This window comes from Daphnia pulex, chromosome 8, assembly GCF_021134715.1.
Source record: "Daphnia pulex isolate KAP4 chromosome 8, ASM2113471v1".
Taxonomy (NCBI): domain Eukaryota; kingdom Metazoa; phylum Arthropoda; class Branchiopoda; order Diplostraca; family Daphniidae; genus Daphnia; species Daphnia pulex.
This window is the reverse complement of record NC_060024.1, coordinates 10,318,515-10,344,479: the sequence shown is the minus strand read 5'-3', so window position 1 is coordinate 10,344,479 and position 25,965 is coordinate 10,318,515. Positions and strand designations below refer to the sequence as shown.

Genomic DNA, 25,965 nt, shown 5'->3' with positions numbered 1-25,965 from the left:
ATTCCTTCCTTTTTTTTAGGCTCAAGTCAGTTGAGTTGGGGAATGATCGAAAGCACCAGCACTCTGCACCTCGCTGGTTGCAAATTCGATTGCTCTATCCAAGAAATAGTGTACTAACATAAACTGTGTGAAGCCAGCAATTACAAGAAGAGGAGCAGCACTTTGCTGGAAAACGGTCAATTTGGCATCTGGTTTGGACAGTCTCGTTTTCTAGCCAGTCGAGAAAATTTTCTACTACTGTACACTACACTGCTGGCTGGCTGGCTGGTGGCAGTGCTTGTGAAAAAAGCAACCTTGGGTGGCCGACGTCCTTCTTCTTCCTTTCCTACCTCGTCATTTTCGGTGTTGTTTTCTTCCCCCCGACTTCAAGCTGGAGAAACTACCCGAATACCTCAGAGACACTGTCGACTGGCTCATGGGGTAAGCCAATGTTTTATTTATGATTCCCATCCATCCCTCATTGTTGGCTTTGTGTGCGTCGTCGTTTTTATGCAACGTCAATCGTGGCTCACACCGCTCCCATGCCCTTTTCATTTTCCCTGTGCCAAGAAACGGTTGCAATTTCAGATATATATATATGCCTAGCTGTCCTTGGTCGTGTTCAACTTTTCTTCTTCAATCATATTCGGTGTGTGTGTACTTTTGCCCGTTGCCAAGGCAACGCTTGTTTCATATTGGCAAAACTGGGTCTCTCTGCAGCCTTTCTTACACACACAACTTATGCGGGGGATATTTTTTGTTGTGTTTGAGAGATTGCTTTCACTATCGAGCTGTCTAACCAACTACTTTTTATGTGTGTGTGCTGCTGCTTTGTCTCTATTGCCCTCGATAGAGAACCTGGGTTTTCCCAATCGTTCACGGCGAAGGTTTTTCTCGTCTGTCAATGCTGATTGACCTTTCCACTTCTTCTTGTGTCTTTTTTTTACTTTCGTGAAGCCTTGCAAACGTCAAACGGAGCAAGCTTTAGCTGGATTCTCTCGCTCTCTTTCTATTGCCCTCGCTCTCTCGTACGTGATTGCTTTTCTACACAGTCGGAATATGTGTGTGTGTGCGTAGTGTAGCGTTTAGATTCCTTCTAGCTCGCCATCCGGGGGGATTTTGAGATCGATTTCCGCCAGCACCGAGATGCGTTTTACTCTTGCAGAAATAATACAAGAAACGAGCGACTGTGTGTCATAGGAAAAAAGGGAGGAGATCGATCAGCTGTTTTCTAGCTAAAGTTGAGACACACACATCAAGTATAGTACACACACCCACTCCACTTTTGTACATGCTTCTTCTTGGGTTCTTAATGAATAATGAGTTGCCGCTGTCATTGACTCGGTTGACAATCAACTGCAGGGGGAGACTTGGGCCCAGAGGCTCCCCACCCAGCTGGTCGATAGCATTTCAATCAACTGGGCCGGCAGTTGTAAGTCCTATCGTCGTAACAACAACAACTCGTCTTTTCTATACAAACACACCGGACTCAAAAAAGGAGGAAGATGTTTGGGGGGGAAAAGAAAAAAAAGGTTGGATGAACAAACAGATACAACAACCCCCGGGTGGCGCCAATCAATCGGGAGAGCGAGAGATGAGAAAGAAAAAGAAAACCAGCTTCTTCTTTTTCTTTTTATCCCGTTGTTGTTATTGTTGTTGATAACAATCCCGATGGGAAATAATCATGTCCGAATTTAGCTTTAGAGAAGAATGACGAGGAATATACGCACACACACAAACTCGAAGTTGATTCGCACTGGGGGTCTGTGGCTTATGGCTTTAGGCTACGTGGCGCTGGATAAAACTGGCTGGCCGTTTTTTTTTCGTTCGTTCGTTCGTTCGTGCAGCGTGATGTCATCGTGGATAATGAGTCAGCCCCATATGATTAAAAACTTTGCAACTTGCCACCAGAGGGTTTTGTACCAGTTACACCGTTCCTCCAAGTCCCCCCATCCCCCCCTTTCATTAACAATCCAATTGAATAAAGACGGCGGTTTGAATTAACCGGCCCGTTTCTCATTAAATGTCAGCCAATCGATTGGTCTTTTCGATGATGAAGGACACGAGGGAAATTGAGCGAATAACATGGGCGAAAAAAAAAAAAAAATATCGCGTTGGATAAGAGCAAAAAAGGAGTGAATCAATAATCAAGAGCGTCGCTAGAGAGTCTCTCCACTTTTCTTTCTTTCTTTTTTTTTTATTTTTCTCCGTGTGGCTATATTTAATCCTTTTCCTGTTGATGGCGAATTTCCCGCAGTGCGGCGTTGACTACGTCAGACGCTGGAGGGCCTCTTCTTAACTTTTCTGACTGCTGCAGAACCCCCCACACACTCACGTAAACTCACGCAATATTGAAGTAACAAAATATCAAGTGAAAAGATTCGCCTGATTCGGCAGAAAATCTTCTCTTTTAATCTCCCATTAAAAATAAAAAATAAATAATCAAAACAAAAATGTGCGAAAAATCTTGAGGGGTGATCAGCTGACGTCGACATCTTATTAATATTATTGATTCCAAGTCGGCAGAAGAATAAAGAAAAAAAAGGCCAGCAGACGACCTTCTTCTAACACATAGAGATTCTGCGTGTATATGGCTCGACACATACACGGAGATAGAATAAGGTGCGGCCGCGGCGCCATTCAAATCATCCCGACGCAGGATCCTCCTCCTCCTTCTCCAGTCAGTCTCCTTATTTCATTTCTATTCTTCGCCGCGATATTCTTTGTTATTATGGTAACTAGGTGAGCCTCCTACCTAAAAGGGGGAAAGAAGACAAAGACATTCTTCCTCGCTATGATTTTTTAAAAAAGAAAAAAAAGAGCAGGGAGAGTTTGTTGGCCTGGCAACGCGATCGAGATAAGGATCGATTTCCGATCTTTTTTACGACACTCACGGAATGGGAATTAACGATTGTTGAAAGAGACTAGGAGACTGGAAAAGCAGTAAGAAGAAGACGAAGATGGACAGATAGATTAACTAACACTGTCTGTGCTGTCTGTGTGTGCTAGTGAGAAGGCCGGAGATTGGCTCCCAAAAGGGGATTTCGATAGGCATTTGGCTGGATTCGAGCAGACCGGATGGATGGATGGATGGACTCTTTTTCTTTTGTCTTTCATCCACACAACACCACCCTTCCATTAATAAAGCTAGCTAGAGAGGCCCAAGCTTTTCCAGACTCTTTTGTGTCTTTTTTCTTTCTCTCTCTCTCTCTCCCGTGTGTGTTTTGTGATTGATCGAAGTCGAGGGGGCACGGGGAATGTTGGGGATTTATCGAATTTGCCCGCGGGAATGTTGTTGGTGGCGACGCTTGTGTGTGTGTGAGAGCGGCCCGGAAATGCGGAAGTCCGTTTGTGTGTGTGTATTCTTTCCCTTTTTATTTTTGTTGGAATTATTTTCGTATTCCTTTTTGTTTTTCTCCTTCTTGTGCGCGCTCACTTGTTTTATGTGAATTGTTGCGGTAGGGCGAAATGGCATTCTTCATGATAATTATTTGTTCGGTTATGTTCCTTCTGCGCTTTGTTGCCGTTTGCTGCTACTTTGGCCAGCCCTAGAGGTTATGGACCTTGCCTTGCCTTTCCGCTCCAATCGTTTCCATCAGCCATTTTTCTTTTCTTTCTTTCTAAATTCGTGAACACGACAAATGTTTTTCTTGCTTCTCTTTGCTGGCGGAACGGGTTCTCCCTTGAAAAATAAAAAAGTTGACCATGGCTGATTCCAAGTGATGAATCAGATAAGAAGAAATCGAAGAAAAATAAAGTTGTGAAATAATAATCCAAAAACTATCCAAGTTCGCAAGTTGAAGTCTTTCCCGTGTAACTGGCCCCCATTCCCAAATGCCTAGTGACGCAAACCGGCGGTCGGTACATTATTGGTTTACGATATCAAACGGGCTATAAATTGTCTGTTCACACTTAATGTATCGCCCTTTTATTCTTTGCCGTGGGGAGCAGCAGCAGCACAGCTTTAAGGAGATGTTTCTTTCTTTCTTTCTTGTTTTTTTTTGTTTAACGGTATCGTCCCATGGATCACGACATTTCCAGGCCATTGATATGACGATGACGGCCTCCTTTTATTCTCCCGGCATTTTATTTTTGGGCCGCCGAAGGCCCCAAAGGTGTCTCTTGTGTGTTTGTGCTCTTTACCCCCCGCCACTTTAAAAAGGTAGAAATCGGTTAGTTCTTTTTTATTTTTTCTATCGGGATTCACGCGTGGGTGGATGGAGGAGAAAACTCTTCTCCTCCCACTCTCCACTCCATCACGGAGAATACATTTTCAAGAAAAAGAACGTGATAGCAGCAGAGGCAGAGGCAGCAGCAGCCAGTTCGTTCGTGTAGAGTAGTGACGGCTGCTTTTCTGCTGTCGTGGCTCCAGCCGATCGACTCTCAGACTCCGCCCACTCTCCCTCGTTTTTCTTATCAACTCCGCCCGCTCTATGCATTTTTATTTCCATGTATTTTTTCTCTCTCTCTCTCTCTCACTCACACACACACTGACAAGGACTGTGTGGCTCACAGCTACTACTAGAACGCCGCGTGTTGTGTATATTTCTGTTTTGTTTTTGTGTGTGTGAGGGGGTATCTCTTTTTTCTTTGGTGTATTTTTCGCTCATTCGTCCTGCCATCGCCGAACCAGATGGTCGTGTCCCTCGAACTGTGCGCGCATTTCTGGTGTGTGTGTCTCCTTCTCCTCCCTGTGAAGCGGCAACCACTCTTAGTAGGAAGCTAGGAGGTTGTTGTTGTTGTTGTTGTTGTTGTTGTTGTTGAAGTGAGATTGTGTTTGGATTGCGAGTGAAATTGCTGTTTGTTTGATATGGGACTGTTGAGGACGATGACGGTCCTAAGGGTCCATCCGGCCAGTCCGCCTCATCACGACAGTTCATCCGGATCGTGGAACAAGCGGATGAGACACCTCAGCAGTCCGGTTCTTTACTTGACAGCCCTTTTAGCGTAAGTTTTTTTTATCTTTTTCCCCTCGTCTTTTCTTTTTTGCTTGCCGGGGGATTTGGTGTGAAAATCGATGACGAGCATCATCGCCATTTCTTGTTTTCGTCCCCATTTTGGCGCAGAAAAAGAAGAAAAAAGAGACAAACAAAAACAACATATTGTCGAAACGGTTTATTTTTTATTTCGGTTTGGGTCGAATTGAGTAGCGACTGCGACCTAAATGGACGTTTCGTGTTCGCTCTGCTCTCATGAATCGATAAATACAGGAAGTTTGGGATTGAAATTCTAGAGGAGTTTGGGGCGGCATCGAATCTCCTTGTGCAAGCGCCTGGGTCCGTTACCGTAGGTTTTTTAATAGTCCATGAGATGAGAACTGGACTGTATGAGGAAAAAAGAAGGGGAAACATATATTTCAGAGGACGAAACACAACCAGCGAAACAAAAAAGTACAGTTGAAAAAAACTGCGGTTTCTTGGTGGCTTTTTTTCTTTCTTTCCCTAATAGATTAGGCTCTCGGCTACTGGTTGATGATCATTTTCTTCTTCTCTTTCTTGGTGCAATTCACGCAAAAAAGAAAAAAAAAAAAAAGAGTTGGCGTTACTTATTACGTAAAGACGAGAAAATGGTGGAGGATATCAGATTCGGTCTGCGGTCAGAGAACTTTTTTTGGTTGTTGTTGTTTCTGTCTGGTCTACGGTCAAAGTTCGCACGAAGAAAATGAAACTCTCTGTTTCGACTCGTCGGATCCTATTTCTTTTCGTTATTTGATTTGATTTGATTCCCCCTCAAGCAGTCAGACAAAGATACGAATTGACCTGATTTGTCTTGTTTGTTTGTACGTTCCTCCTCTTGTGTCCCCCCAGTCTGTTGATTTCAATTGGGTTTTTCTTGTGTGTTGGAAAGAGTTCAGCGTCCGTTTCATGTCAAAACTCAACCGAAATGCATTTCTTTCTTTATTGGGCGGCTGGCCTGAAACCGGACCGCGGAAGTTTCTAGGGTTACTTTATTATCAGGCACGTGTGTTGTTTTTTTCTTTCTTTCTTACCTGTCAAAACTTCACAAGCAACCAACGAATATTCATGAACGCTATTTACTCTGAGAAGTGACGAAAAACACGAACAAATTATTTGAAATTAAAATCCCCAAATTTGGGTAAAAAATTGGGGGAGAAAACAAAAAAAAAAAAACAAAAAAAAATTTGTGCGTATCCAATTTTAATTCTTTAGAAAACTACCCGCACTCACGGGTCATTTACTCTTCTCATCTTGTACGAAAATGAAAACAAACGAAGAAACACGAAAGAAACGCAAAATTAGAAATCCAAAATTCCTAATTGTGGTCGAGCAGATTGCGGTTAGTGAAACACGTAAAAGCGAGTGGGTCTAATCAACGTTAACCTACAGAGAAAGAGCCAGAGAGAGGAGAGGCTGATAAAAAAAGCCGGTCTGCGACGTTTTGCGGTAGTTGGTGTGTGTGTGTGTGGTTCTCTATCTGGCTACTTTTAGTTGCCAAGAGAAAAGAAGAGATATGGATCTTGTATTTATTTCGGTTGCCATGGTGACTAACTAGCTGCAAAGCAGCTTCATCATCCACTGAAAGTTGTGGCCGCTCGGTCGGTTAGTTCAGTCTCGTTTCCCGTTTCTCCCCTTCCGAGGGTGGCGGGGGGGCTTAAGCTGTTTGTTATTAGTAAAGTTGGGATGGCTCAGGATGGCAGGAGATGGTCAATTAGGGCCCTTGGCCTGTCGGCCCAAGTGGTGGAGGGACTTGTTAACATTAAACGAGAGAACCAGCCAAGACACAGAAGAGGAGGGGGGTGAGGGACGACGTGTCGTGTGTTTGTTGTTCATCCGGTTCCTTCCTTGTCCACTGTGTCACATGACCAGATGATGATGTCTTTGTCGGCTGCTAGTTAATTTGTTATTAGGCGCGAGGAGTTTCTTCTTATTTTGTCTTTTTTGAGTTTTTGAGAGGGCTTTAAGTTGATTTATTTTCGGTTATGTGCTGTGTTGATGTTGGGCGGAGTAGGAAACGAGACACCACTGGATGATTCCGGAAATGAGAAGTGACGTCAAAGTGACTTTAGTGAAGGAGGAGGAGGGAGGAGGACAGAAAGAGCGAGAGAGAAAATAATAAAAAGAGCCAAAAAGTAAATATGTGGAGCGGTTTCTCGTTACCGGATGTCGGCGATATGTTCCGCTTTTTACTTCTTTGACCACCTCCGCCTATACGACGTCATTAAAAATCCATTTTTTTTTTTTTTTTTGTAAATTTTACTTTTTGGCTGCTCGCTTCGATTTTTCTTGGTTTAATTCGATTTTGATTCCACCCAACGACGACTGCAGTTTGGCACGCGGAACATTGCCGGGCTATTTTTGCGTCCACTCAAAGTCGACAGGGGGTCACCGGCCTTTTTGGTTTAAAAAATAAAAGCCAAAAATTCCTTATTTCCCTTTTGTAAATAATTTCGTGTAATACACACAGGACGCAGATGGCGTTGCGGTTGAGCTGTTTCACCGGTGCGGGAGAAAAACGGGAACAAACACAAAAGTGGTGGCGGCGGTTCTGGTGGTCCTGGTGGTTGTGTTGGAGGGGGAAGGAAGGAGGAAGGGAAATGAGCCGATAAGATGTTGCACGCCGGATAAGAAAATGAAATGAGAAGGGGAGAGAGAAATAGAGAGAGAGAGAGAGAGACGAGTCAAAAAGTCTGTGGCGTTTTAGCGGTCGTGTAAATAATAATCATATAAGCGTCGAGGCGCCCGCAAAATGTCCGCCCGTACGACTTTGTGATGCCATGGAAAATGGAAGTTGCCATTTAAGGAACGGATGGATTTTTTCTTTTCTTGGTCTAACCTGTCCTAAACTCCATAAATCGACTCGGTTTCAACACACGGCCACCGACTTGTTTTTTTTTTCTCCTCCCCCCACTCTTTTATTTATTTTTTTCTGGAAACGAAATATAATGGAACGATTGTATTCCATTTCATTTTTTCATTTTTTGAATTGAAACTGAAAACTGAAGGTTAAAGCGCTTAGTAACAGATGGCGTCCGTCCATTGTGTCCCGCTCGCCATTGTGCCTCTCGTATTTTTTATTTTATTTTATTTTATTTATTTATTTTTTAAGTCGTTCTGGGGAATGAGATGCTCGTGACGGAATTTGATTCCGCCAGCGTTGAAATTTGCGGATTTCAATTGCCAGTCGAGCCCGGCCAAATGAAGATGACGTGGTCGATAGTTGGAATTGCCACCACCACCACCACCCTCCTCCTCTCTCCCGGTTTTATCCTGTTCTACCAAGTTGCCAACGGATGATGGATTCCCCGCCTGCATCCCCCCCCTCTCCCTCACTCTTGCGCAATCATTTGTCTTTTTCTTTTTTGCCGTTCGTTCTTTTGAGAAATTTCGCGGTTGTACGCACACAAACATGCATGTACTTATTCACGTCTTGTGTGTCTGGCCTTCACTTTCAACGAGATGAAAGTGGGGCTTGGCTCTATCTAACTTGAATTTAGTTTTTTTTATTATTTTTTCGTCTCTCTCGTGAGTGAGTCAAGGGAGAGAGAGGAGAGGGAGAGAGGAGGGGGGGATCTTGAATTTGCCATTTCTATAACGTGAAGGGCATCCAGAATTCTGGCGAATGAGAAGGAGATATCTCCGACTGACTCCTCTCTCTCTCTGACAACAGTGTCGTGTTCTCTCCTCTCACTCTGATGGGAGTTGTTCTATCACGCTGAACGCGTCAAAAATGATGACAGATGTCGATTATCTATCGACTTGCCACTCAATTCTCTCTCGTCATCTGCTCCTCTTCCTAGCCAGCCCCCTCACGTTCAATGCCGCACTCGAATTTTGTTCTTTGTTTATTTGTTTTTTTGTTGTTATTCGAGTATTGTCCTCGATTCTCTTTTTATTATTCACATCCCTCCGGGTTCTCTCTCTCTTGTTTTACAACCGACTAGTTGCTATGCAAATAACAAACAGGGGCCCTGGCAAAAGACAACAAGACTGCAACAAACGTGTTTTCCTCTCTCTCTCTCGCTCGCTCTCGTCGTAATAGGCTAATGGTAGCACAGCAGTATTGGTAGACTTTTAGGTAGTTGGCTCAAGGGTTATGTGTGTACGGGTGGTGCCACTATAAACTATAAAGTGAAAGTAGAACGATGTGTTTACCCGGTCGTGTCAAATACATTTGAAAGAAGAAGAAGAAAGAAAAAAAAAGAAATACTTGTTTTTTTAGTTTAGGATTTAACCTGTAGAGAATTTTGGGTCCCATAGAAAAACCTTAAAGACATTGTCCTTTATTTTATTTTTCGGGAATTTTTTTTTTCTTTTCTCAAAATGGGAAAAAAAAGTGAAAGGTGACGTCAATTCGTGATTGAACTAAAAAAAAAATAAAAGTCACGGAGGTTCGAAGAACTTTCGCTTGGCTGTGACTTTTTAAAAAAGAGGAGCGGGCTCTTGTTTTTCTTTCTAATTCGTATCGTGAATTCGTCGGTCGCGGGATTCCCATTCAAAAGAATTCTCTGGAGAGTAGGGAGTCTTTTTTGTATTTCACTATCGCAGATTCCTTTTGTGCGCATTTTATCCATTTGTTCAAGCTCGTCTTTCCAATTCAAAAACCTCTAATGAATCCATCGGGAATTACGGACATTCCGCCGCCGAGGAAATTTAGAAAATGTTTCAATCGCAAAACCGACACACGGAGAAAATTGCGCTAATAACAATAAAAACCGGAGAAAATCGATGAATTATTTTTCTTTATCTTTCTTCTTTTATCCGTTGCGCTTGTTTTCGTTTCGCTTTTGATGTCATTTTTTTTCTTTTTGGTTGCCCGTTTCTTGTTTGTTGTCGCGCTCAGTTTCCCCGAAAGAAGAAGAAGAAGTAGTAGAAAAAAAGGAGAGTTTATTCTTTTAATTATTTCGGTGTTTGTTCGTTAGTTAATTTTTTTCTGTTGTGAACCAGTTGGGCGAAGGGAAAGTGAATGACGGGGAGTTTGGCAAGACAAGCTAGGCAATAGACAGCCAAGTTTAGGAGCTAGGGAATTAATGTGAACAATCAGTCGGGTCACCTGGAAGAAAATAAAAGTTTTCTTCCGAGATAAAATTTCGTTACGCAACTAATAACGACGTCGTCGTTGCTCACGTGAAAGTTTCCTTAAACGAGATCATTACAGAAACCCCCCTGGGTGTAAAATGAGTTAACGCAAAAAAAAGAAGAAAAAAAATAAAGGTAAATCATTTTTCCCCCTCGCAGGCTGGTGAACATATTTATGACGAATGACTTTTAAAAAATTTTCCCTTTTTTTTTATTTTCTGAAAGCGAATCGAGTGGTGGTGGTTTTTAAAATTTTATTTATTATTTTCGTTTTTCATTGAAAGATTTTTTGTTTTCTTTCTCCTTCGCTCTCCACGCCAGTGTATGTGTGCAGGAGAGAAGAGGCCGAGAAACCGAAAGCCGATTGATTGGATCGCCACAATAATCGAAGTTTTCTAAAGAAAAAGAAAAAAGAGTTTTGGGTACACCTTTCTCTCAAACTGCGGGATTTTCTCCCGCAACCAGAACGAGAGAAGGATCTTGAAAAATGAGCAGCACCAGAAATTGGTTAATGGTCTATACACGTATGATGCATAGTCAAAATTTATTTGGAGATTGCCACCACCACCACCATCACACAGTTGTACATCTGTGTGGTTGTCTTGTTCTTATCCACGGCAGCGTGATGATGGTGATGGTGATGACGAGATAAAAACAGACACTTTCTTTTCTCTTCTCTTCTCTTTGAATATAGTCGGTAGGGAATCAGTAGCTGTTGCTGTTTAGCGGTGGCAGTTGGAAAATGTGAGTTACTTACAGTTTCTGGAAAGGAAAACAACAAAAATAGAGAGGCTGAGAATCGGGACACGCGGCAGCTGTCGGGGCTGTGCTCGCAACTTTCCATTCTTGAAGCCTTTCAATCGAGTGGAATCTGAATTGAGCGGGAGAGAGAGGTTGGGATAAAAGAGAGAAAGAGACACTAGGCCAAAAAGAAGAAGAAGAAACGAATAATAAAAATTTATTTCGGAAGAAAAAAAAAAGAACCGGTTTCGTGTGTGTGTGTGTGTTATGTTTGGCAAAAATGACTAGCTCATAAAAATCCGTTACACTGGGTCAGGTTCAAAAGAGATGAACGTAGCAGCAGCAGCAGCAGCGCTGCTCTCTGTGTGTTTGTGTGTTAGAAAAGAAGGGGGAAAAAAACGAGCCCGCCCTACATATTTAGCCGGACAAATAATAATAAAAAACAAAAAGGATAACAAAGAAAAGAAATCGAACCTTGATTTCTTTGTTTTTCTTTTTTCTTTCTTTTTCACGGGCTCTTGCCTCTCACTTAATAGTCACCGGGAGGGAAAACAATGAGTCACTTTTTGAATTGCGATTGGTACGCTACGCGGATTTTTTGACGCTACGAAATGATTCGAACAAATTTTTCCAATGAAATTCACGAAATATTTTCGTTCAGATTCGGGAAAAAAAATGGGTAGCCGCAGCAGTCTAGACTTGATGAGCTCAAATGGTCCTTCTGAAAAAAAAAAGTTTGAAAAAAGATACGGTGTTTTTTGGGTGGGTTGGTGGGTGGGCGGGTGGTTGGGTGGCGTGCGGGAGTCACGAACGAATTGGAGAGGGAGATAGAGAAGGGAACGCGCGTCAGTTATCGCTGTGCATGGCTTCGCTCTAGACGTGTTTTTCGTGAGTTGTGTTCGTCGTTGATTCTTTTCCGACTGTTCGTTCGTTCGCTCCTATTTCAATTTGTTTTTTCTTTTTGATTCAACGAAAGGAAGAAAAATGTCGGTTGCTTGCTGGGAGAGGCTCACGTTTTTCCCGCCAAGCCCCGCTTCCACATCATCAAGAGTGTCTCATCATCTTGTCGGTTGATTTGATTGAAACCCCATCAGAGCGTTCGCTGATCTAGAAGAAGCGAAACATTAATTATTTTCGGGTATTCCGCGTGTGTCCGTTTTTTAGTTCTCCAGTCGTCGTAGTGTTCGTTCGTTCGTTTTTTTCTTTTTCTTTTTCCAAAAAAGGCCACAACAACAAAAAAAGATGTTTTGTCGTATTATTTGTTCGGTATTTCGTTGTCATGGTAGCGCACAATTCAAGTCAGTGGCCGAGTGGCCTGCACTGGGCCCTGCCGCCGCCTGCTGCTGCCACCAGCAGGACACGCACGCAGGAAACGTGTGTGCGTCATTTTTTTCATTTTATTTCATTTCATTTTTTTTTAACCACTCGGAACCGAGCGCCAGGTGCGTCTTTGACCAGAACGCAGAAACCCCTCGAGAAAGATTTGTCCGTTGCTTTTTTTTTTCCAACGAAGAAGTTAATAAAAAACTGGAAAATAAAATAAAAAAGTTTAGTGAAAGATTTCAGGGTTTTTTCTTCTTCTTCTAATTCTTGCTCGCACACACACTGTGGGGAATTTTTATTTTATTATCATTATTTTCCGATTGCTTCTTTCTTTCTTTTTTCTCTTCTCTCTCTCTCTCCTTTTGAGTTTACGATGGAAAAAGTTATAAGGTTGTTTGTGTTGTGTTTTCGTTATTGCCCGAGTCCGAGTCCAGTGAACCTAATCTTTTGCTTGGCTTATTTCATGTCGTGTGCAATGCAATAAATAAGGGGGGAAAAAAGAAGAAGAAAAAAACAGATTTTTCTCCTTTTTATTTTCAACGGATAGGAACGCGCAAGTTACATTTTCGAGTGCGATCAAATCATCCGGATTGATCTAGAACTGGCGTGCGCCAGCAGTTGTAGTCCGCGTGTGTATAGCTCTTTTCCCCCCTGCGATGACGTCCGTCCTTGGACGTCGTTATTATTTCCCTTGGAGACAGACAATAGATAGAGAAATCATATTTTGAAATCACTTTTTGGTGTTCCATTTTATTCTTAAGAAAAAAGATTACATATTTTTGACATTGGCTTTGGGGTGTTGTCCCTTTTTATTTTGTTTGTTTGTTTCGTCGGGTTAGCCCATTGCGGGTATCTCACAAACACACACGAGAACGTCTTTGCGGGAAATCCGGTTCTTTTAAATTTTCATTTTTTGTTTGTTTCTTTCTCTCCTTTGTTTTTTAAAAATGTCGACCCATTGTCTGCGCTATTGAGGCTAAGGGAGTGGTCGTTTTCGTTTTTGCTTATTTCTTTTTCGGTCGTAACTGAGAAGACGAAAAGTCCCGTGTCTCTTTCTTCTCTAGATTTGGTCAGTGTGTGAATTTGAATTCCCTCTGATTTCGTATTCAGTTGTCGTTTTCAATTCGTTTGACTTCACCTTTTCTGTATTGTTGGTGGCCGGTTGAGCATCTTCCTACTTCCTAGCCGAGTCTTCCCTTTCGGGACCGTTGTCCTGGGCGCAAAATAAACGAAAAATGGTCGAACAAAGGGAGAAACTATTGGGCAAAATATAATGAAATAGGAAGATGTGTGTATAAAAGGAATAAGAGACGACGCCGTTTGCAAAAGACGCAGAACCAAATCGATTGCGACTTTGGCTCGTGTACACAAAGGCGCGAGGCTCGCGATCCGGTTCGAGTCGGTTTTGCGCCACGTTGACGTTGACGGAAAGCCAATCGCGATGAATCGGGATTCAACCAGATTGTCCACACAGCCTACTCCTCCCGTTGTTGTAGTAGTTTTTCTTCCAGGAAGAATCACGAAGAACAAACGTAGTGCAGACACGCCCGTTTTGGGAATTCTATTTTCGCACGGAAAACAAAACAAAGTCGAGATAGGAAGAAGAGATGGTCACGTTTGTTGCCGTTGCCCGTGACGACGACGTCGATCACGCGATAGATACAACCGAAATTGGTCAAAAAATGATGGCAATCTCGGATGATTCAATTCCTGGAGAAAAGTCGTCGTCGGTTCTTTCTTTCTTATTTTTATCCTTTTTCTCTTTTTCTTTTTTCCTTTTTTGGGGTTTCCGGTTGACGCTTTTTTGTTTTCCTTGTTGTTATTTTTGATTCTTTTGCTTTCGGCTCGGTGGCTTTTGTCGTCACCAGCTAATCATATTCGATTGAATCTAACGGATAGCCAAAAAAAAAATCTAAAAAAGAATAAAAAGAAAAGGAGTGCCGATCATTCAGTTCGGTGGGGAAAACTCAGCGGGGGCGGATTTCGGGAGCGGAAGGGAGGAATAACTTTTTTCTTCTTCTCTTTTTTTCGTTTTTCGGGACTCGGTTGAGTGGCGCCGTTATTTACGTTGTCGGAACCAGTTCCGATCCACTTGTCCGTTATGTCCCCAGCCCCTCTCTCTCTCTTAATGTACAGTATACCTAATGATTCCCGCCTACGTCTAGGTTGTGTGTGTGTGTTTGCTGGCCGTTGCGCACAACCGTTTCTCTCTCTACAATTTTTTTGTTGTTTCCCCGAGTCGTGATGGATTTGAACTCTTGGCCCTTTTCTTCTTCTTCTCGGTGGATGGTTGATGAAGCACGTCATTACGACATGTGCAGGCCATGTCGTTGTGTCGCTGTACACAACATCTTTTGCGGTCTCGAAGAGTTGAGGAGGGAAAAGTGAACGAAAGAGAGAGTCTCACGACAAAATATGAACGAACTTGATCCTTTTTTTGTTGTTGTTGTTGTTGGCCAGAGTAGAAATGAAAAGAAAAAAACGAACGGAGAAAACACATTTTCACTTGTATGTTTGATTTGCGAAACGACTTGAATGTTGTTGTTTTTTTTTGTTTGTTGTAATCTATTTTTAGGTGTTTAGTGCGTGTGGTTGAGTGACCGAGTCTCTCGGAGCGTTAACAAACGAGAGATCACAAATAAATAGAAAAAACGTTGATCGCCAAGAAAAGAAAAAACGAAAAGTCGATTGTGTGTTAGTGCCGATGTAGAGAGAGATTATGTGGTCAGATGTGATGGTGTCTCTGAGCAGTTCAGTACCTGTCGTCAAAATGGAGGGGCTGGTCAAATTGTGCGCCGAGAGTCTTCATTTTGTCCTCCTCGGTCTCTGTACCAGGTAAAAAACCCAACTACCAATTTGTGCAATCCATCCTCTGCCTCTTTTGTTGTTGTTGTTGTTTCCGTCTTTTTGTTGTTGGAGGGGGGAATCGAAATGAGTGAAAGGCAAAAATGATCAAACAAGAGAAATTTGTTTTCCAAGTGCGTGGTGATGGATGAGATTTTGCAGCGAGAGCGGAGGGTTAGAAATCTTGTTGTTTATTTAGTATTTATTTATTTATTTTCTTTCCGAAATTTGATTTGTCACACCCACATCCATCACCATCCGTCATAGGCGTACGAGGCTGGAAGAGATGGAGGGAAAATTTCACCGGCGAAATCAAATCCTCTTGAATGATTTTTCGTGTCAACCGGATTAAAAACAAAAATCTCGCCAACTTTCTCTTCCTACTTTTCTACCCATACGGTCCCGATACCCCACATTTAAAAATAAAATATAGTTAAGAGTTTGCTTTTGGCGTGTGTAACGAACGCGCCCAGATTGCGAACGACGAGGAAAATAGGAAAAAAAAGTCAAACGGCATTGGAAAAATTTGAATTGCAAATTTCCCGCCATGGCTTCAAATGGGCAGGAGAACCTTTTGAGAGAGAGAGAGAGACGGTTGGTGGGTGAAAGTGTGTGCAACCGCCGTGTGTGTGTGTGTATGCCTGCATGTTCTCCAGTCACGAATTGGCAAAAAACACATTGGGGTTAAAACGTTTGAACGTTGAAACCGTTGCCCTCATCTCCTCTATTCCTCGTTATGGTGTAAACACACACATCAGCGACTCCCTATTTAAGGTTGCACACACACACACCCAAGACACTTTTCTTTATTTAATTTTGTTTCGTTGAAAACTTCTCGCTTTTGGCGTGTTTCTTTTGTGCTTGGCTAACCACCCGGAAGTCGTTTGGATACAAAAGAAAAAAAGAAAGAAAAGCAGCAACAGCAGCAGCAGCTCGGTTGATTGATTAGACGCTGGCTCGCTCACGTCCCTCACGTCGCTCACGAGAAATGCCAAACGGATAAGAAAGGAATGGGAAGGAAAAGGGAAGAAAGACAGAAAGAAAGAAGAAAAAGTGTCTTGTTGTTTGAGAGCAAAGAAAGTCGGTCGGCCGTTCATTATCACGATTATGATTTCCTCGAGCTGCCTCACTCGTGTGATTGTGATCGCCGTCGTATGCGATCGCCCACCGTTTTGTAATCGAAACGGAAACTGTCGGGCAGTCGAGACGGGAAACGTGAAACCCAAAAAGAGAAAAAAACAAAAAATTGTCCCCCTCCGTTGAAAACGTTTCGGTCATGAATGATTGGTCAACTCCAACTAATCAGTCGGTTGTATTTCAACTTGGACATGTGGGAAAGTTGTTGTCACGTTTCATAACTCGCGCTCTCTCCCTCCCCTCCCCCCTCTACTGTCGACTAAACAGCATTTCCTACTTGTCGTGTCCATGGGGATAATTTGACGTTGGAAATTGGGCAATAAAAGCGTCGATAAATTGCGTCATCTGGTGTAAAAGTGACGACGTGAAGTGCCTTGCTTGATCTCTTAAACGGGCCACGGTCGACGAGTTTGGACGGACGGAAGGAGAAGTGACTGGCCAGCTGTGTGTGTGTGTGTGTGAAAGTTGTTAATTTTGTGTGTTTGTTTGTTTATTTGTTTCTTGTAGGAAGGCGAGGAGGAAGGAGAAGGCGGATGTGGCCGGCGTGACTGGTGGGTCTAACGCCGGCCTGGGCGGCGGCGGTTTGGGACTGTCCGGCACGGTCTCGCTGCCCGGTGGCGGCGTCGGAGGCGTCGGCAACGGACCTTCGACGCTGGTTGGCGGTTTGGTGACCCACGCTGGCGCTCACGGCCAGTACGGCGATGCCGAGCACAAGCTCTACCTCGAGTCGACCGTGCTCGAACGCAAAGTGCCGGAAGCGGATCTCCGCCAGTTGATCGATCTCCCACCTGGACTCGATCTCAACGAATGGCTCGCCTCTCACAGTAAGAACAAAAGAAAATAATAACCAACGCCCTTCTTTTGTTTCAAATCGTTATTCGTCGCCTGATATTTCTGGGTCATCTCCATGAATTATCCTTCAAAACGACACCCCAATTCTTTCCTCCTTTTTCCCCTTTGTTGTCGTAAAAATCAAATTTAATTGTAGGAAAAGAAACGACAAAAAAAATGTTAGAAGAAGAAGAAGAAGAGCTAACCGGTCGGGTGAGAAAATTGTCAACTGTGACGTTATTATTGCTCCACTCTGCTGTGTAACGGGACTGTTTAAGAGCTCCTAAGCCCACCCCTTAAACTCTATCGCCGCTCTCCCGTCAACCTAAAGGATTTCAGGGTTTCCAGACGAAAGGTGTACACAGTACAGATGGACCCCGTAAATAACGGGCTTCTGATGTCGGGATGGTATTTTTATTTCTCAACTCAACAGAAAAGAAATCAAATTAAAGATGGGTCTCACGCAATGGCCCCTAAGTTATATCATTACCGGGCTACCAGTTGGGGTTCTCTTGGGTGTGTGTGTGTGTGCTCACATGAAATTGGTTCACTTCAATTGGAACATGTTGTGCGTGTAGTTGCTGGTTGTTTTACACACACATTCACGGCCCTTTTTTCTTTTAGGATAATTTTCCCTTCTGATCCGAAATGCAAATGAAGTAAGGAGGGGGGAGAGATTGCGCAATTGAAGAAGGAAGTTGTGCGAAGTTTGGGGGGAGCGATTAACATATTTCGTCAGTTTCGAGTTCTCGGTAGTGGTGGGAGATATCACGGAGTCGATCTGACCTTCATTCATCAACTGCCGGCCATAGGGTTTGGCGACTTTGCTCTGCTGTCGAAGCACATCTCGCGCCAAGGCTAAACGACATTGAAGGGAAGTGCGTGATTTAAGAGTTAGTGGGCGTGTGGACGCGTTTCGGGTCCCGCAGAATTCAGAAGAAGCTCGGCAAGAAAAAAAAAAGGTCCTTGATACAAAATGTTTTCCATTTGTTGACATGGCCCAATTTATCTGTCGGAACAGAAAACCAGAAGATAAAAACAAAAAAAGCCCCAAAACATCACGAAAGGGCCTTACAACCCACCACCATCACCACTTCACCACCATGGAAAAATCTAATAGTCGATGATGGATGGATGGACGGATTGATAAATCGTGCTGGCTATTTTAGTTTTATTAAAAACGGAACCGGTATTCCGGTACTCTAGTCAATAACGAAGCGAAATTTAGATCGCCATCAAGGTCCGATTGGTTCCTATTTGGGGAATGGATCACACTCACACACACACATGTGGGTGAGACCCCGTCAAAAGATTTCGTTAGCCCATATGAGGAGGGCGCCAATCCTTGGGGATGGAATCGTGTGCAATAAGAGAAAAAAGCAGGGCGAGCCGGTAACTGCGCCAAGGTTTTGGCTGGATGAAAAACCTCTGACACATATCGTGACTTTGCGGGATAATCAAGAGAAGAGAGAGAGAGAGAGAAACAAAATTGCTGTGTTAGCCTCTAGATTCGTGTGTGTGTGTATGTGGGTCATGACTTGGATCTTTCTGCGCTGTGGTGATCTTTTTTTAAAAAAAATGTTTTCTTATTTTTGTCGTTTTCTTTTATTTTTTTGTATTGCAGCGATAGCGTTTTTTGAACACGTCAACCTTCTCTACGGCTCCGTTTCAGAGTATTGCACGCCTACCAGCTGTCCCGACATGCTCGGCCCCGGTCAAAGGTAAAAAATAAAAACAAATTATATTTTTTTTTTTGTATTTGTAATCCGGTGCATCTTTTGTTGTCCATTTCTCCACGGTTCCATTAAGAAGAATTATAGCCGTAAGCAAAGACACTCTCTTTTCTTATTTTTGTCAAGTAAACGCGGCGCGTTGTTGGCACGTCGCCCGTTATGTCTCAACCGCAATATTTGCACGCCCCACACACACACTTTTTTATTTTTATTTATTTTTCTCTCGGCGTCCATTAATCCGGCGAGAAAATAAGAAATTGTGTGGATTTCATTTGCTTTTGATGAATGATGACACAACCAACCAACCAACAGACAATCGCACATTTTTCTCTTTGGCCTAACTCGTTTTGTTTGTTTGTTTGTGTTTGTTTTTGCAGACAGTATACGTGGATTGACGAACGAGGTAAGAAGATCCGACTGTCGGCGCCGCAGTACATCGACTACGTCATGACGTACGCCCAGCGAACCGTCAACGACGAAGGCATCTTCCCTACCAAATTCGGTGCGTTTCTTTTTAAGGCTTCCCCCCTACCCCATTATTTAAGTCGTCGTCTGTTTTTTATTTTACTTTTTTTAACGGGATTGTCAAATGTTTACCTTTTTCTTTTTCTTTTTTTTTTTTGTTTCTTAGCTCACGAATTTCCGGCGACGTACGAAACGGTTTTGAGGAAGATTCAGCGTTTGCTGTTCCACGTCGTGGCCCACCTGTACCATCGGCACTTTCGCGAGCTGCTCCTGCTCGGATTGCACAGTCACCTGCACGGCCTCTTTGCCCATCTGATATTATTCAACAGCCGGTTCCGCCTTATCGACGACAAGGAGACGGAGATCCTCAATGACTTGGTCATCGCCTTACGACTACAAACCACCGACGATGGTGCGCCATTTATTTCGTTTTTATTTTAGATCTATTTTTAATCAAAAGGGGGGAAAAGAAATGTTGAATGCTCGAATGATTTCTCACGATCGATTTGTTTTTCTTTACATAGAAGTTAAAGGCGCAACGCCTACACCGCCGGTGGCCAGCAGCCGATCCAGTCAGCCGAGTCCGCAACCGGATTCGGCCAATGCGTCCGGGTCGGACCCGACGACATCTACGGGTAATAAATCATTTGATCAATTCCGCTGGTCCCTCCTAGCTGAGGGCTTCCTATTTTAGCTCAGTTTTGTTTAGTTGTGCCACTTGTGGTTTCTAACGTTATGACAAGTTTATGATCTAACTCGACTTCCTTGTTTGGTGTGTTTACCATTGACTATAGATGGTCACCTAGACGAGTGCGGCCATCACATCATTCGTAGCGGATCGGGTCACGATCCGCCAATTCACCTAGGCACTTTGTCACCGGAAGTAGTTTCCTCTGTAGAATCCCGTTAAAAGAAGACAAGAAAATGATGTATTTTGCGAGGTGCAGAAAGAAAGAAGACGACGACGGCAACAACAAGAAGAAAAGAAGAAAAAAACCTTTTGATGATCCTTTTTTTGAAAATCCTTTTCGAACGAAGGATCTTTAGTCATCCGTTGCATCCTTACAGAAGAAAAAAAAAATTCTCTCTCTCCCTCTCTCTATCTTTATATTACTTCAATCCCTGACTTGGAGTGTGCGAATTATGTATCCGCCGCCATTTTTGATTTTCCGTTTCTAAAGGCGGAAAAAAAATTTATCGTGAAAAAAAAAAAGTGGAGAAAAAAGAGAACCGCACGTTTTAGATTTCGGTTTTCGTATTATTAATTATTATTTCTCTTCTTTTAAAAAATTGAAAAAAAAAGAAAACCACACACAAGACATCATCAAAGAAATTTTTTTTGAAATCCGGAATCACATACACGGAATCGATACGCGAGTGCAAAAAAAGAAAATTTCAACGTTTAGCAAAATTTAAAGAAAAAAAAAAGTTAATAAAAACAATTACAATTTTTTTTTTATTTCCCAAAAATCGTCGTTTATTAAAAACAAGGGGGGATGTGTATTAAGGAATTGTGTTTAAGTTCTCTCTCAGGGTTTTCTGTTTTAGAGAACTGAAATGGGAATTTTTAAAAAATAAATTTTTATCACAAGTGTCACGATTCCGGATCAATCCCCGGATGGATTCTTGCGATATCTGTTTACCAGTTAGTAGATTGAATTTAACAAGAAACAACAACTAAAAAAGAGAGATGTTTGTTTTCAAATTTCTTTTGTTTGTTTTTTTTCCATCGCCATGTGATATAGGAAAACCCCAATTTTCTTTTTTTGAGTTTCTAAAGTAAAGAAAAACTTGGAAAAAAAGTTACCATTATTGTGAGGGTATAAATACATCGTTGCCTCCCGTGCGACGTGAAACCTTCATTTTGTAATCATTATTTGTTTGACCTTTGATTGGCGAAAAACAAATGATGTCAAATTCAATCCTAGAAAATTTTCCTTTCTTCTTTTTTGTCAAATTTCCTTTTTTTTAAAATGGGAATTTCATTAAACAAGATTTCACTTTCTTCTTCGTCTATCCCCCCCCCCATTATTTCGGCCATTTGTGAAAAAAATGGCGAATTTTCATTTACCGTCCATCAAACAAGTCGAGACCTTTGGTTGTAGTCCCTTCTTACGATGATTTTTTGTTTCATCTTTACTCCATCCTCGCATCGATCTTTCTTTTTTTGTCTGTACGTGTGTGTGTGTGTGTAAAGGATAAAAAAAAATTTAAGCCTCGTCTCTCTTCACCCTTATGTACAATGTAGTTGAAAAACAAAAAAAAAAGTGATCATTGATTATTCCCACCTTTTTTACGGCTCCCATCATCTCCGCATTTTTGTCTCATCATGTTTTTTTTTTTTCTTTCGTCCCTCTTCTTTCTTTTTTTCCCAACACCCCGTGTAATATTTTTCCCTATTTCTCTTGTGTGTGTCTTTCGGTCTTGTTCCTCTTTTTTTTTTCAGGAGCGGGAAAAAAATTTCTTTCGTTTTTTTTTTTTTTTAATTATCATTATTCTCTTTTTTTTTAATTGAACGTGATCCGATTTGACTTAAAAGAATTTTTTTTTCCGCGATAGTTTGTACAAAGTAAAAAACAAAACCCAACAAAAAAAAGAAAAATTGTGTATTGTATTATGAGCGCGCGCGCTCTCGTGACTGCTGCGCGTTTACATTTCTCCTTGATTAAAATCGCTACACACTGCACATTCTTTTGGTCTTTCTGGTAACTAATTATTTTCTGACGTCAGTAACAGCGAAAGCATCAGCGGCAGCGGTCGGAATAGTTTGGCACATCCTCCTGTCCTCCCAGTGTCATTCCGCAGTTGCGACGGACGGGAGAAAAAAGTCTATAATTAAAAAAGTGTACCCTACTCCTCCTCCGCCTCCATCCATCCATCCATCCCTCCTCCCCCCTTTTTTTATATTTATTTATTTCCTTCCATCCTCATTCTTCTTTCACGGCCCCTTCCGATCCTCGTGATATTGGACGCCCACTCTCCTGTCTGGTGTTCCTGGCCAACTATGTGAAACTCATCCGCTGCCGCTGCTGCCGCTGCTGCGTATAGACTCTGGAACTTTTGTGTTTTTGTATAGTAAACGGATTCCGGTTCCAGTTGGTTGGCCCCAGTGTCGAAAACGTCGACCCCCTTGCCCGGCCACACGGAATTATTAGCTCGACTTGGAAAAAGTGTTGGTGAACCTTATTTATATCGATCGGTGAGTCGACGGTCTAGACTCTAGAGCTGCTGGACAGAGGGAAAAGTGCATAAAACGGTCGAAAAGAAAAAAGAGAAGAATAACTGGAGCCGGGCGAATGTTAGACGTCTCGGACGATGGGTTTGTGATGATGGTGGTGAATGTCGATGAGTCGGCAGGACTGCAGTAAGCGTCCCAGAGGCTCGGTCATGAGAAGGATGATGCCAGCGATGGGAACGAGCGACGTCTTGACGGCCGAGGCGACATTGTGCAGAAACGCAGCGAAAGGGACGACGACGCCGTTGTGGAAGGCGGCCAGCAGAGGCTTGACTAGTCCGTCGGAGATGCCCATCACTAATCCAATCAGCAGAGGCCGTAACAAGCCGGCTGTTACGAACCTGTGTAATGCAACAAAGCCGATTACACGCGAACCAACGGATCGACGCTGTGCTGTGCTGATGGGACTCTGCCCAGCAATCGAATTACGGACGGAAAAAGGAATGTCTCTCTTAATGCATTTCCAGCCCTGTGTTGCTCTGGTGCGTAGTAGTAGTATACGTCACTGTTCATTCAGCTCGAGCTCCGTATTATTCAGTCAACGCACCTTAATGATTGCAATAACACGGCCAAGGCGATGATGAAAGGCAATCCAATCACGGCAGTCAGCTCGGAGCAGAAGCGGCTGGAGACTTCAAAGACCGTTTCGCTTAATCCGTCAGCCATGGCTCGGCGTCGCCTTTCAGAGACTTGATTAAACCTGCGTTGTTTGATTGTTTGATTCCATCAAAGGGCGAATTGAGAATATAAGCGCGCTAAATTAATTTGGCCAGGTAATGAATTTACTCGGGGTTGGTTTTGTCGTAGGGAAAGATCTCGATGGTCTCGTCGGGTTTCGGCAACGGCTGCTGTTGCTGAACGCTGGCCGTTTTGGCTCGTTCAATCGGTGGACTGCAGCTGTACATTCCGCTACTTGGACCTTTGACATTTAATGTGTCGAAAAAAATCAAGACAAAACGCGTCACGTGATTTAAGAAAGAGAAAACCTTCAAAGGCCACGTTATCGAATCCATCGCTGGATGAATAACTAATGGAATTGTCCGTTGGCCGGCGGGACATTAAAACGGGCGATTTGAATTGCTTTGTCGTCGTCGGCTGCTGCTGCTGGCGAATAGGCGTAGTAGGCTGGAACTCTACATCTTTGATGTCTGTTGCTATGACGGGAAGCTCTTCATCAAAGATTTGCGCTTCGCTGGTCCGATGCTGGACTTGATGAGGCTGAAGCTCTTTCTTGGTCGTCGTCCTTAAGCTAACGACCGGACTTGAGCTGCACGGCGGATAAATTATTTCGTGTATACATGAATTCAAGAATCGAAAAAGAGAGGGGGAAGATAAATCTGTTGGCAATGAGCTGGGAGCGGGGGCGTCCGTTATAGACCGTTAGATACACTTACTCTCGCGTTGATTGTGGGCTGGCGACAGTATCGCCGTTCAATTGACGATCGATGAAGGTAAGTGGACCCTTGGCAGTGGAAGCAGCACTCATCGATCGAAGTGAATCAGAGTTTGGTCTCACGATTTCGTTGAATGCCGGTATCAATTTGGGCCTTTCATCCGCTGGCTGAGCTAATGGATGAAACTGGTCGTGATAAGGCACATCATTCAAAAAGGAAAAGACAAATAATGAGAAAAAATGTGAACTGAAAGTGTTTACATTACCTGATTGTGTCGACGGTTCAGCAGCAGTGGCTGATGCTGGCGGTGGTGGAACCGCTTGGGATAAACTGTCCCAATCCGAGTCTGATTCGTCGGAATATTGACCTCCGCGGACCATTTTTACAAATTCAAATAGAATGCACACACAGTTAAACGAGACGCGAAGTTGATTGCACACTGGTTTGAGCGAACTTGTTTGACTTGGACTTTGGTCTGTTTGTTATACACAGCCCGGTCGGGTGTCCATGGCAACTGACGTATATACCTGCAATGACAGCTGTTCCAAACATACCCACACAAAGGTGTGTACAGCTAGCTCTATGCACACCCACTCCCGTTCTTCCCTCATTAGTAGATGAATACCCGTTTGTTGAGTCATATATATGCAAGCATATACTTGGCTGGGACCTGCATACGGAATATATTTACACCTCATTGACATAGAAAGACAGCACCAATCCTGATAATCCTTCGTCTAATTGGATCAATGGTGAACGCATACGGTTTTTCTTGAATGGCTTATGAACTTTCAAGTGGCTGAATGTAATAGTTAGACCTTCTCTGGTGTCCTATATAACGTGTAACAGTGTGTTTGTCTGTTTGACTCCTTTACAGGCCTTGAGACGATCAATTTTTGAAAAATCGTCAATAATTGCTGCTAAACGCCATCTACTGGGGATCTAAAGAACCAAATAAAACAAAGATAATCGAGACAATTGACCTGCGTTAGCAAGGTATCTGAAAGACTGTTTGCGAATTGTTTTCTTCATTTAAAAATTATATTTTGAATGAGAGAAAGTAACGATAACAAATATGAGAAATCGAGAAATCTGAAAATGCCATTGGATTCCATTTGGCAATCTTGTACAATGGTTTCAAGATGGCGACGGCCATTTTGAATCTTGTCTCTCTGACTCTCTGTCAGTGTCAGTGGAAGCGTGGATTTTGAGAGAAAAGTGACGACATTAATGTCCTTTAATGGGAGTTTTCAGTTTTGATGCTAGCTACATTGCTTCGTAGATGTATTTATATTTGTGATGGGTTGACGACGGAGAGTGCGATTAGCTTTTTTTCTACGTAGATTGAGTAACTCTTGTGCCTTTTTTTATTTGTCGATGAATTTTGAAGCTTAAAGATTTGGAGCCATGTTGTCCACCACGTCCAGAAGAGAAGCTGAGTAACATTTTACAATTACAATGTTTGATTGCAGGCACCTTTTAAAGTATGGAACTTCACTTCAACCCACGGCCCCCAATTTTGTGTTTGAGTAAGTCCAACTCTAATAAAATGTAGAAAATTTAAATTTGATAGGCTTAAGAAAAATATCACTTGTATATTTCCTGTCTTGCTTTGTATTATTTTCATTAATATTAATTTCTCTTTTTTTCTCATAGGAGTCGACAATGTGCAGTAGTTTTTCAGCCGGTTTCCAGTTTTGGTGTTATCCTGGATTGTGTTGATAGTCTATGATTTACACTGGGTAAACTTTGTGGCCATCAGATATTCAGATGGTGAAGGATGTCATCAAGTTCAGTTGTTGCACGAAGTCTGTGGTGCCGGTGTTATCCTAGAGTGTGGGACAGTAGAACGAGCTTTACACCCAAATTAAAGGCAGTCTCTCTCTGTATTGATTGACTGAAATTTGCATGTTGATAAAATTAATTGAATGCAGGTTAGATATTTATATGTGTGATTAGGTATGATAAACATATGTACAAACTAATGTCGATAAGACCTTGTGTCGATCGAAGCATCGAACCTTGTGAATGTTACACTTCCCATAAGAAATATTAATTAAATGTCAACTCATATAATCCAACTTGTTTCTTCATCTTTTCCAACCTGTTTTCAAACCTACAAGACCCACATTGCATGTAATCAAATTAAACACAAGTCCCGTATGTCGATTAAGTGTTTAATAAACAGGTGCCGTGTTGCACTGTTGCTCTCTCAAACTCGTCAATAACAGCTTTGTTCTTTTTAG

General features: G+C 42.6%; 2 protein-coding genes and 1 long non-coding RNA gene across 7 annotated transcripts; 2 read left to right on the top strand and 1 right to left on the bottom strand.

The window, feature by feature from the left end:
* The first annotated feature begins 5 nt into the window (after window positions 1-5).
* On the top strand, window positions 6-20,397 carry LOC124200160 (MOB kinase activator-like 2). Of its 3 annotated transcripts, XM_046596299.1 has the most exons (8): window positions 11,606-11,895; window positions 14,656-14,915; window positions 16,569-16,885; window positions 18,517-18,613; window positions 19,003-19,127; window positions 19,257-19,502; window positions 19,615-19,725; window positions 19,885-20,397. In XM_046596299.1, exons 2-8 carry the CDS (start codon window positions 14,800-14,802, stop codon window positions 19,998-20,000), a joined length of 1,128 nt encoding a protein of 375 aa, XP_046452255.1. In that variant the 5' UTR covers window positions 11,606-11,895; window positions 14,656-14,799; the 3' UTR covers window positions 20,001-20,397. The 3 variants fall into 3 exon arrangements, with proteins under 3 accessions (XP_046452256.1, XP_046452254.1, XP_046452255.1); XM_046596300.1 differs by lacking the exons at window positions 11,606-11,895; window positions 14,656-14,915 and adding an exon at window positions 6-420; XM_046596298.1 differs by lacking the exons at window positions 11,606-11,895; window positions 14,656-14,915 and adding an exon at window positions 3,727-4,926.
* Window positions 20,116-24,667, bottom strand: LOC124200161. 2 transcript variants are annotated; one of them, XM_046596304.1, is made up of 6 exons: window positions 23,985-24,667; window positions 23,720-23,904; window positions 23,312-23,592; window positions 23,112-23,244; window positions 22,873-23,025; window positions 20,116-22,666 (listed from the first exon to the last, which is right to left on the bottom strand). In XM_046596304.1, exons 2-6 carry the CDS (start codon window positions 23,809-23,811, stop codon window positions 22,390-22,392), a joined length of 936 nt encoding a protein of 311 aa, XP_046452260.1. In that variant the 5' UTR covers window positions 23,812-23,904; window positions 23,985-24,667; the 3' UTR covers window positions 20,116-22,389. The 2 variants fall into 2 exon arrangements, with proteins under 2 accessions (XP_046452260.1, XP_046452257.1); XM_046596301.1 differs by having other exon boundaries at window positions 23,720-23,891.
* A 152-nt stretch (window positions 24,668-24,819) lies between these two features.
* LOC124200166 lies at window positions 24,820-25,936 on the top strand. Of its 2 annotated transcripts, XR_006877179.1 has the most exons (3): window positions 24,877-25,067; window positions 25,192-25,248; window positions 25,376-25,936. It is a non-coding gene; the product is annotated as an uncharacterized LOC124200166 (long non-coding RNA). The 2 variants fall into 2 exon arrangements; XR_006877178.1 differs by having other exon boundaries at window positions 24,820-25,248.
* Window positions 25,937-25,965: the final 29 nt, after the last annotated feature.

Excerpts from the sequence above, each read along its gene's own strand:
- LOC124200161 (XM_046596301.1), bottom strand. The coding sequence starts at position 24,099 with ATGGTCCGCGGAGGTCAATATTCCGACGAATCAGACTCGGATTGGGAC. Across the intron at positions 23,892-23,984 it reads TGAACCGTCGACACAATCAG|CTCAGCCAGCGGATGAAAGG; the intron begins GTAATGTAAACA and ends TTCATCCATTAG. Across the intron at positions 23,593-23,719 it reads AGCCCACAATCAACGCGAGA|CTCAAGTCCGGTCGTTAGCT; the intron begins GTAAGTGTATCT and ends TCCGCCGTGCAG.
- LOC124200160 (XM_046596298.1), top strand. The coding sequence starts at position 4,790 with ATGGGACTGTTGAGGACGATGACGGTCCTAAGGGTCCATCCGGCCAGT. Across the intron at positions 4,927-16,568 it reads TACTTGACAGCCCTTTTAGC|GAAGGCGAGGAGGAAGGAGA; the intron begins GTAAGTTTTTTT and ends TGTTTCTTGTAG. Across the intron at positions 16,886-18,516 it reads CGAATGGCTCGCCTCTCACA|CGATAGCGTTTTTTGAACAC; the intron begins GTAAGAACAAAA and ends TTTGTATTGCAG.